We start from the raw sequence: 10,987 nt of genomic DNA on the forward strand, positions 1-10,987 counted from the left end.
AGTAATCACATCATATTTTAATTCACAAGTCCCAGGAAAAACGGCAAAACTATTAAGTGCGCATTACGTCTTCTATACAATAACATTGCAAGGCCTGGCTTGTTGTCTGTGCTAAACAATAAAGACATTTTTTTTTTCAGTACAGCTGAGCTAAGGACAAGCGAAGCGATTGGTGAATTAATGTACTTGTCAGTCAGTGTCAGTGTGCGTTATTAATAAAGTTGCACAGTGTGGGGAAGAAAATCCGGGCGGAGCCTTCGCTGCGTGCGTATAAATACTGTAGGAGAGAACGCAGCGCTCTCTTTCCAGCTCAGTGAGGAGACGAGATGGTGAGTGGGAGATCCCTGAGACCTAGCATGGCGATCCATCAGATATCACAGCCATCTGATCCCCTCTCTGCCAGCGCGGTGCACGCTTGCTCTCTCCCGGGTGACGGCGATATGATGCCGGGTGTATATTCCTGCTCCGGCCCGCTCTGTCTGTAGGCCGGAATGTCGGGGCCGGTTAGGCGTGCTATGCGCTGCGTTCTGGGTGGCAGCTCACAGGATGTGGCGGCCCTATCACACGTGTGGCCGTGCCGTAGCTGCTGTGGTGATTATCGGGGCTGCCCGCGTTTCGTTGATAATGAACTGTGTATCGTTCACGTAGGCCGATTGCGGGGCGGAGTTCCTTGGACTGGCAGTTGTTACCTACTAGGCCGCCAAGCGTATACACGTCACCCATGCTGCGTGCAGTAGCCGCATGTGGCTGACAGGCGGGCACCTCGCTGTACACTTGCTACTAGCTTTGTGCTCGCTGTAGATTAATTCTCAGACAAAGTAAAATATATAGTGACCTCTATAGCTGTGAATGGGAACTGTAGGCGATCATCTTTTTTAGTGATCATTACTATTTCTATTGCGGCACAAGTGTTCCGCAGCACCTTTACATAGTATATAAAACTAGTAAGTGAACAAGAAACAAGTAACTTGCAGTGGAGGGCAAGGACACGACTTGTATACATTACTGGAACAGTGATCAAAGCACTCACAATAAGCAGCCGGGAGTTGGCAGTCAAGTGTTAGGGGCCCTTATGGGGAGTAAGGAGTATAAGAAAATGTAAAGAGAAGCGCATGAGGGTAGTGGTCCCTGCTCGTGAGAGCTTATCTTTTAGTATGTTCCATGGAAAAGTAATTTCTGAATCTCGGCCACTTATCTAAAATGAGTTTAGTGTAAAGGCGCACATCCACTTGCCGGTTTCTATGAGCGTTTTAACGATATCGTTAAATCGCTCATGAATTTGACACCATGTCAAAAACGACCAGCGATGAGCACTCCCGCTGGTCGTTTCTGACATTAATCATTGGCCGAACATGCTGGTCAACCTGACTATCACGTCTGATTGAGTTTATGGTGCATAAACACGGTCAGGCTTGCTAGATGAATGATTTTACCAACTATTACATGAACTATTTGACAGTATTTAAATGGATATTGTCCAAATCTGATAGCAAAAAGTCAATTTCAGATAGTTATCTGACATGCGGGCAGGCGCATCGTTAGTCGATGCATGTCAATGATATGAACGATTTTTACAATCGTTATCGTTCATAACTTCCAGATAATCTGACCGTGTACCCTCCATTAGGTGATGATTGATGTGCCTACACTGAATGACTGATTGTTCAGTGCAGGCACAGCACAGACTGTGCAACTACTGCACTATTACAATGTTGATATTAGTGTTCACTCTAACTCCAGCGACAGGCAGGGTGCCAGAGCGGGCACCTTAGTGTGCGTGCCTGAAAAGGGGGCGTGGCCATCGATAAGGTGCATGTCTATAAGACGCATCCCCTTTTTGTGACTCTTGGGAGCGTGCCCGGCACTTCCGGATACGCCGGGCAGCCCCCAAGCGCTGCAGACAGGGAGAATAGATGCCGGGCGCATGCATCACCACACATTTCTCCACCTGCGGGACACTGCGACCCGCGGGTGAAGACGGCACCCGCAGGCTGAGGGCAGGGCGTTTTTTGCCCTCCAGAAGGAGGGCAGGGCGCTGCGCCCCGCTAAAACAGCCTAGTGGGAACGCTAGTTATCGTGCAGTCGTTTCAAAGTCTGCTAGTGGATGTGCCCCACTAATGTTTTGAGTTTTTTTTTTTTTGCGAGTTGTTACTGTTTGGGAGTTATACTGGGTTTTTAGGACTGTTGTCAGTTGCTAAATCTGCCTTAACGAGGTTGTTCATAAGTATTTGTTCTAGAATCTGTTAACTGAACTCTTCATTTAATCTCTACCTACAGTCTCACAGGAAGTTCTCAGCTCCTAGGCACGGTTCTCTGGGCTTCCTGCCCCGCAAACGCAGCAAGAGACATAGGGGCAAGGTTAAGAGCTTCCCTAAAGATGACCCCAGCAAACCAATCCATCTGACTGCCTTCTTGGGTTACAAGGCTGGCATGACCCATATCGTCAGAGAAGTTGATAGGCCTGGCTCAAGTAAGTGAATTATATTTCAGCAAACTGGTCATCTTTATATTTTAATTACTTTAGGTAGACTATTGCTATGTACAGCAAGGCCTTGGAATTTTTTTGTGATAATTAAGACCCAGAATCGTTCATTTAGGAAGGCTACACATGATGAAATGTCTTCGACGGGCGGACTGATTGACATCCAATGGCTGTCTCTGCTGAATGTCGAATGCTGACTGTAGCATTTAGTGAACATATTAAATTGTAATCTTTTTTAAATGTTTTAGAGTGCCTGAGTAGTGGAGTCTGTAGCACAAATGATTCCACAAGTATGTTTTCATGTTGCTTAGCACTGCAACTGTGTGCCGGCATTTCTATGCCATTGCAGTGGCAATTTGTAACCTAACTGTATAGAGTCCTGTGTACTTGTTTTGACTCTGACATATATTTTGATAAGGAAGGCACTGTCTGCTTACCAAACAAAATGGCTATGCTGAGGCAAGTATGCAGTCAGGAAGCCGGCGGACCTAATCCCGACAGCTGGCTTCCCGACTGCTTAATCCCGGTAAGGATTAAATGACAGGCGTCTAAATCTAGACTCCTGTCATTTTATCGACGCCGGGAGACCGGCATCCCGATCGAAGAGATGCTGAGCATGGACAGCCGCGGTGGGGTTAGGGGCTCCCAGGGGGGACTCGGGTTTAGGCACTTAGAGGAGGGATTAGGGTTAGGCACTGGGGGGAAGGTTAAGGTTAGGCACCCCTAAGGGGGAGGGTTAGGGGGTAGAATAGGTTAATGACATTTAGGACGATCAGGATTTTCGTCCTTGTCAGGATTTGAGCCAGGGGCCCGGCGGTAAATCATAGATTCCCTGAGGCATTACCTGTTACATGCATGCATACATACAGCATAGAATATCTTGTGTAGCATGACATTTAATGCACTGTTGCCCATCAATCTCCTCCCTTGAGACTTAATGCGCAATCATTTTCCTAGGGGGTCCAGTGTTCTCCCCAGGCTGTCTTTTGCGGGTATACCACCCGGCACTTTGGGAGCCTGCAAGTGGGGGCAGTATCTGGGAGTTGTATATAAAGGAACAGATCCTACAGACTTTGCATTTTTTTTCATAATCAGACTGGGCCTATAATAAGAGGAGAATTAATATATAACATTTTATTTCAAGTTTAAAACCTTTTATGAAGGCCCCCACCTGGCGGCTACTTGATGCCACCCGACTGGAAACATTTTCTTGGGAGAACACTGGGGTCTGTAGCTTCACTCACACTAACCCCACTCTGCAGTTATCAAGTAACAACTTTTCAGTGCTGCTTCTGATTGTTCCTCCTGTCTACACCCCTTCTGCAGTCTTTTTAAAGTTGTTGACTTCATTGTTTTGCCATTTGGGTGGTAAAGCAGTTTTGAGGCAGTGACATGTTGTTTCTGTAGTTTGTTGTACATTTACCACCTGGGAAATTAACATTTGGTATGTCTAAATTTTTAACTTCCAGAGGTGAATAAGAAAGAAGTTGTGGAGGCAGTGACTGTGGTGGAGACACCTCCTATGGTCATTGTTGGAATTGTAGGCTATGTCCAGACTCCACGTGGCCTGCGTAGCTTCAAGACCATCTTTGCTGAACATGTCAGTGATGAATGCAAGAGGCGTTTCTATAAGAACTGGTAAGTGTTACTATGAACGTTCCTGGGTGAAGGATAGAGATGGGGTCCCAATAATTTAATGGCATGGCAGTATTGCCTTTATTCCAATTTTTTTTTTTTTTTTTCTTTTGCAACAGTCATTATCATAAGATTCTTAATGTAATGGCCACATTAGTAGTTACATTGTGGTACCCTCTATTCTGCATAATGAGAGAAATTAATTTTACTGATGCTAAATGCACATGGAATGACCATTGGCAGCTCCTCTCAGCATCGGCCTTGCAAGCCTTTGTCTGATGAGCTCCAGGCTCCGCTTGCTGGCTGAAAAGCTCCTTTGATGCCATGCAATGAGCCGAACCCTTGAAATGGTCTGGCACCTTCCGCTCATGTCTTGTGGGGCATGATGAAGGTCCACTCCAACTCTCATGCTCTGCCATTAAAGGTACAAATCTAAGAAGAAGGCTTTCACAAAGTACTGCAAGAAGTGGCAAGATGAAGAAGGCAAGAAGCAGCTGGAGAAAGACTTCGCTAGTATGAAAAAATACTGCCAGGTCATCAGGGTTATTGCCCATACACAGGTAAGTGTTCTCTGATTAGACAGGTTCTTAATGCCAAATTCTCTGTTAGGATTAGTGGCTGAAATTCATCTGGATGCAAAGTGAAGTAAATGATTTAATGTAACTAAGTTGCCTTTTTCCCTCCATACTCCTGTAACTAGTTTAAACTAATGGCACTTATTAAGGCTGGATACACAATGTCATTTTTTAGGCCAATTTGAATGACCTATCGGATGGGACCCACAATCCAGTGATCCCGTGGGGGGTTTGATGTCTTGTTGTCTGTGCAGGTCTATCAGAAGGTACTGTGTACAATGCCATGCTGCTAAATGCAGCATGTAATTGTACAGTGCACAATCGTGCAGTGTAAGCACAGTGCTATATGTTGGCCAGCGGGTCGTCCGGGGACACATCGTTCTGATGTGTCTGTGTCCCCTCTATACACCCAGTGGGTGTATTTGTAGCAGGAGATACTTTGCGTTCTTGTGGGCCAGCATAAATGATGATCATTTCGACGGGCGGACAGATGACTGCTTTTAGTAGTCTGTTGAAAGTCGTTTTTCTGACTGCATTTGACCCACTTCCTGCTGTACCTAGCAAAGATACATTTATCTGTAGGCTCATAGCTGTAACATAGTTTTTATGGTCTTACAAATGCAGTTTAACTTGGCAGCTGTCACTGAATCACACGACGATTTTCAAGTATTAAACACTACAGGGGGACATCCACTACACTATTTTAGCAGGCGATTGAACAATAACGACGTCTTTATCGTTCAATCGTTTATAAATCGTGCAGTGTTTGGTCGTTAACGATCCAAGATGCGCGCTCCCGCTGGTCATTTGATAGTCTCGTCAGTCGACCGGACATGCAGGTCAATTTCACTTTATCTATTAAAGATCGTTTGCAAATGCAAATCGTTCAGACTGAAATAAAATTTCAAGGGAAATCAGGGAATATCATTAAGAGATTGGACAGGGAGTAGATCGTCTAGAGCAGTGATTCCCAACCTCGGTCCTCAAGGCACACTAATGGTCCTGGTTTTAGTGATATCCATAATTGTGCACAGATGGTTAAATCAAAATAACTGAGGTACTAATTAAGTCACTTGTGCTCAAGTATGGCTATTCCTAAAACCTGGACTGTTAGTGTGCCTTGAGGACCGTGGTTGGGAACCCCTGGTCTAGAGGATGTGCCCCTTACCTTTCCTGCCATGTACATTTTTCTTTGCTATTTAGTCCAGTGGTTGTTTATATATAAAGTGGCACAAAATCTAGTAACTAGGCCAAATTCTAGTGAGCTTTTAGTATGTCATGACCATCTTTTGCAATTGCTGTCATTGTAATTTAGCCTTGTTTTTCCAGATGCGTCTACTCCCCTTGCGCCAGAAGAAGTCTCATCTCATGGAGATTCAAGTGAATGGGGGTAAAGTAGCAGAGAAAGTGGATTGGGCTCGTGAGAAGCTGGAGCAACAGGTTGCTGTGTCTGGAATTTTTGGCCAGGATGAAATGATTGATGTAATTGGAGTCACTAAGGGCAAGGGATACAAAGGTGAGACTCCAAAGGCTTGATGTATAGTACCTTTTATTGACCAATTAACTTGGTTGTATGTAGCTTTGATATTTATTAAAGGATCTACTAGTCCTGTATGTGAATACTTGCACTGTAGATTTGTCTGTTCAGTGATGAAGTCATGGAATAAGCACTGGGCACAGTGCCCGATCTCCACTGAGGAATAATTCCATGCTGCCTTCCTTCTGAGAACATTCTAATATACTGTATCTTATGTGAAAAAAATGTTATTTCCAAATCTGACTACTGTTTTCCCTTCCAGGTGTGACTAGCCGTTGGCACACAAAGAAGCTTCCACGTAAGACTCACAGAGGTCTGCGAAAGGTAGCTTGTATTGGAGCATGGCATCCTGCCCGCGTGGCCTTCTCCGTGGCTCGTGCTGGCCAGAAAGGTTACCATCATCGCACTGAGATTAACAAGAAGGTAGTTACATTTTTCTGTGAATTCCTTGGTTTGCCTAGTCCAGAACTTGGAAATGATCTACAACTTATCTCTCTCCCAGATCTACAAGATTGGACAAGGCTACCACTCCAAGGATGGCAAACTTGTCAAGAACAATGCTTCAACTGACTATGATATCTCAGATAAGAGTATCAATCCTCTGGTAAGTACTTGATATTGTAGTTGACATTTGGTTTGCTATAGTACTTGGATGCAGCATTGCTCCAGCGCTATATAAGTGACTTTTTCATTGATTAAACATGGGATCTAATCTGTATGCATTTGAAGGGGGTGTATGTGTTGTGACCACTAGATTTACTTTTTCTTTCTTGTAACTTACAATTAGAACATGCTAAAATGCTGCTAAAGCAATGCCTGAATCAATGACCCTACAGGAGAATATTCTGGCTGATGGGTCTTAGACTATAGATACAGTAATTAGATGGAACATGTCTAGATACCAGATGATAGACAGGGACAAAAGTATGATATGAAAATGGTCAACATTTTTATTGTCTGCTAGGCGCCGCTGTTGAGTTACCCAGATGGTTAGGCCTGCCCATATGCTGTGCCCTTTATTTGAATCTCCCTACTGTAGTTGGACCAGTTCAGTCAAATTATAGCAGTTTCTGGAGTAAGTGAAGGCCACAAGCAAGTGCTCAATATTTGTTTTGACCAATGGCTGAAAAGCATTACTAGCCAGTCCATGTATTTTTCTAATATCCAATGTTTTTACTTTGTTACATTTTTAGGGGGTTTCCTGAATGCTTTGGATGGATGTTTTTTTTTCTTTTTAAAAAAAAAAAAAATCTACTTGCTTTATAATATGTAAAACTTTTCCTTAGGGTGGCTTTGTTCATTATGGAGAAGTAAAAAATGACTTCATCATGCTGAAGGGCTGTGTTGTTGGGACCAAGAAAAGAGTTCTCACTCTGCGCAAGGTATGTACATGGTCGTGTGAGATGAGAAAATGCAGAAGTTAAATGGATGTTAAAGCAGGTTACCTCTAACTTATCTATCTTTACAGTCCCTCCTTGTGCAGACCAATCGCCGTGCTCTGGAGAAGATTGACCTCAAATTCATTGACACCACCTCCAAGTTTGGACATGGACGTTTCCAAACAGCAGAAGAAAAGAAGGCTTTCATGGTAGGACATACAATATTGTATTTGTATGGGTAACATGCAGCCTGTGTTTTTTTAAATTGTCTTGTGTATACAATTCTACAATTGCAGTGTGATTTTATGAGAAGACCTACTGGCTAATGCTATTTTAAGTGTTCCTTATTGCAAAGGCACCATTGTTGGTCTATGGATCTGGAATTTTGAATTAAGCTGCTTTTGTACCAGTTAAAATAACACGTCACTTAATGGGTTGGATGGTTCCCTTCATTAAAACTAAACTCCTGAGATGTTACATAGTACAGTAATTGCAAGTTCTCATGCTTTTACCCTTTTCTCACTTATACAATCTCCTCCCCGCTTCCTACAGTGGCCCCAAACCTTTGGGTTCTGCCACCCTGTGTATTTGGGTATTGTAACTGCTGATGCACCAATGGTTATACATTCTCCTGCAATGTTTTGTACTTTATTTTTTTTTCTTGTGCATTCTGTGCTGCAGACACTTGGGGGTAAATTTACTAAAGTGAGTTTTTAGAAGTGAGTTTTAAGTGATGTTGCCCATAGCAACCAATCAGATTCTACTTAACATTTAACTAGCACCTTCTAGAAGATAATAGCTAGAATCTGGTTGCTATAGTGAACATCACTTTTAAAACTCACTTCTAAAAACTCACTTTAGTAAATTTACCCCTTAGTGATGCCATATTAATTAAGGATAATCTGCTCTAAATTAAAGGTATATAATTTGTTTCTTACAGGGTCCACTCAAGAAAGACCGTCTGCCAAAGGAAGAAGCCTAAACAGAAGATTGCCATGTCCTGTCTGCCATCTGGATTATGTTGCACTTTTAAGGATCCTTCAATAAATACTATTCTGATAACTTTGCTGTTTTGAGATTAACATGAAGCTTTCAAATAGCTTTGTATTTGCATCTAAACATGGACTTCTCACTTGCTATTAACACTTTTCACTGAGTAAAGTGACCTAACCAATATGGGTGATGTGGTTAATAGGCTAACAATCCACTGTGCTGATTGGTAACTACTTGGTTGATAAATATCTGTTAATATTCAGCTGGTTACAACACCTGAATAGTGAAAATGAAGTGCCAGTCAGCAGGTAGGTGTAATGGAGTGGGGCTATACCTCACCTCCAGCTGTAAGAAATGGACCTGAAATTGCTTAACCACTTGCCTGACTAATTCTTTTGATTGAATTCGGTCACGAACATAATTTTAAAGTTATCCATCACTATTTTATTTGAAGAAAATATTTTTTTAAAACGCAGTATAACATAAAAATAGCAATTTTTATGTTATACTTTAGTGATGGCCATTGACGGCTGTAGCATCGATGGTTCAACCATCATTAGAAGCCATCAATTGTTTCGCGATTGGTCGAGGAGATCTGTGTAGACCACAACTGCTGTTTCCTAAACATCGATTGAGGGTTACCATTGATTGTGCAACATTGATGTCCACCAGCAATGGCAAACCACTTGTGTTCAGCCAGACAATCAATGGCTTGTAAACCATCGATGGTCAGTTGCCATCCCTAATCAGAGGCTTTGCGATATCCATCTATATATATCTGCTACTTACACAATGTGTGTGTATATATACACAAATATGTATATACACATACATGTGTATTTGTTTATATATACATGTCATTTTTTTTTTATAACTGTCCCGATCACTGTGGCTAGCAGTGATCGGGACACATGGGCCCTTGGGCCGGCGGAGCTGAGGCTCGAAAAGTGGGCAGGGGACATGGCAGCAGCTGCGGTTATCAGAGCTGCAGCTGCTGCTGATCCTACAGTGATCTTACTGATCACTGACTGTATTCCGGAGCCGCAGCTGGTGGGTATCCCGCTAGCGGCCTGGAGACACAGCAGCGGCCGCTGCTGGTACAGTGATCTCACTGATCACTGTTCCGGAGCTGCAGCGGGTGGGACACCTGCTAGCGGCCCGGAGACAGAGGCGGCGGCTACTAGAGCCACCGCTGCTGCTCGTACAGTGATCTCACTGATCACTGTGCTTCAGAGCCGCAGGGGGTGGGTGTCCCACTAGCGGCCCGGAGACATAGCGGCGGCTATCTGAGCCGCTGCTACTGCTTCTGACGGTCCGGCTGCCCGATCCCTGCTGGCCACAGTGATCGGGTCCCAGCAGCAGCCGCGGCTACACGAGCTGTGGCTGCTGCTTCTAGGGGGGCTGCCGCAGGGCCTGATCACTGTGGCCAGCAGTGATCGGGACACAAAGGAGGGGGAGCCGCAACTGTAGAAGGACCAGAAGGTCTCTCTGAGGTGGTCAGCTGCTGGAAGTTAACTTCCAGCAAGCCACCCACTGTTTCTGACTGGTTGTATCAGATACGACCATACCAGAGTGGGCTTTTCCTGACATGGTTGTATCAGGCAAGTGGTTAATGAATGGTTACATTTATTGTGACAGCCTGCCCACGTTTGTGCCCTGAAAAATGGCAATCTGTAAGCAGTGTATGTGTTTACAACTGTATTTTCACCTGTTTACCTGTAGTTTCATATATTATACATAACTGCCAAGTAATGCATGCTAGTTGATATGACAGTGATCACACAGTGATCTATATTCAGATCAATTGTGGAAAGATGTATGTATTAGCCCTGTATTTCCTGTTATTTGGTAGGACCTGCTTTGTCTATTTAGCATGGCAATGCAGGTTTCTGACAGAAAAATATATTAATATCCAGTTTGCCAATCAGGGATAATATTACCTGTTTGCAAAAGTGCACTCAATCTTTTGTTGATTTCTGCTTGAATCCCAGGAAGGATGTGAGAAGAAATCCTTAGTTGGAGCTCATTCCCGGCACTATTCATTTTGAATTGATTCGAGCCCAAAGCTTGATGAACAAGAGATGTCATCACCAACCAATCAGTGTCTGTCTTGTTTTATAGGTTGTTTGAAAAAAAAAAAAGGACAGAAGCTGATTAATACTTTTTCTCTCACAACTTTATTAACCAAAAAGTATTCATCTTTTCTGTCATTTTTCAGATGTAACCTATAAAATGAGACAGAAGCTAATTGGTAATGACCTCTCACAATTCTCTTGTTTATCAAGCTTTGATATAGAGCCCTGTGCACTCATACTACTAATATGGTTAGGTACAGCTTAAATACTTGCTCTGTTGGGATCTTCATTCTCCTGGCGTCTATTACAGC

The 10,987-nt window shown here is 43.5% G+C and overlaps 1 protein-coding gene and 1 non-coding gene across 2 annotated transcripts; both read left to right on the forward strand.

The window, feature by feature from the left end:
• Window positions 1–241: 241 nt before the first annotated feature.
• RPL3 (ribosomal protein L3) lies at window positions 242–8,670 on the forward strand. Its single transcript, XM_088455092.1, has 10 exons — window positions 242–329; window positions 2,278–2,470; window positions 3,952–4,120; window positions 4,542–4,677; window positions 6,022–6,208; window positions 6,492–6,652; window positions 6,732–6,833; window positions 7,516–7,611; window positions 7,698–7,817; window positions 8,549–8,670. The coding sequence occupies exons 1-10, from the start codon at window positions 327–329 to the stop codon at window positions 8,588–8,590; spliced, it is 1,209 nt and encodes a 402-aa protein (XP_088311218.1). The 5' UTR covers window positions 242–326; the 3' UTR covers window positions 8,591–8,670.
• On the forward strand, window positions 6,332–6,425 carry LOC148479024 (small nucleolar RNA U83B). Its single transcript, XR_015872014.1, has one exon. It is a non-coding gene; the product is annotated as a small nucleolar RNA U83B (small nucleolar RNA).
• Window positions 8,671–10,987: the final 2,317 nt, after the last annotated feature.

This window comes from Taudactylus pleione, unplaced genomic scaffold, assembly GCF_031769625.1.
Source record: "Taudactylus pleione unplaced genomic scaffold, aTauple2 ptg000642l, whole genome shotgun sequence".
Classification (NCBI taxonomy): Eukaryota; Metazoa; Chordata; class Amphibia; order Anura; family Myobatrachidae; genus Taudactylus; species Taudactylus pleione.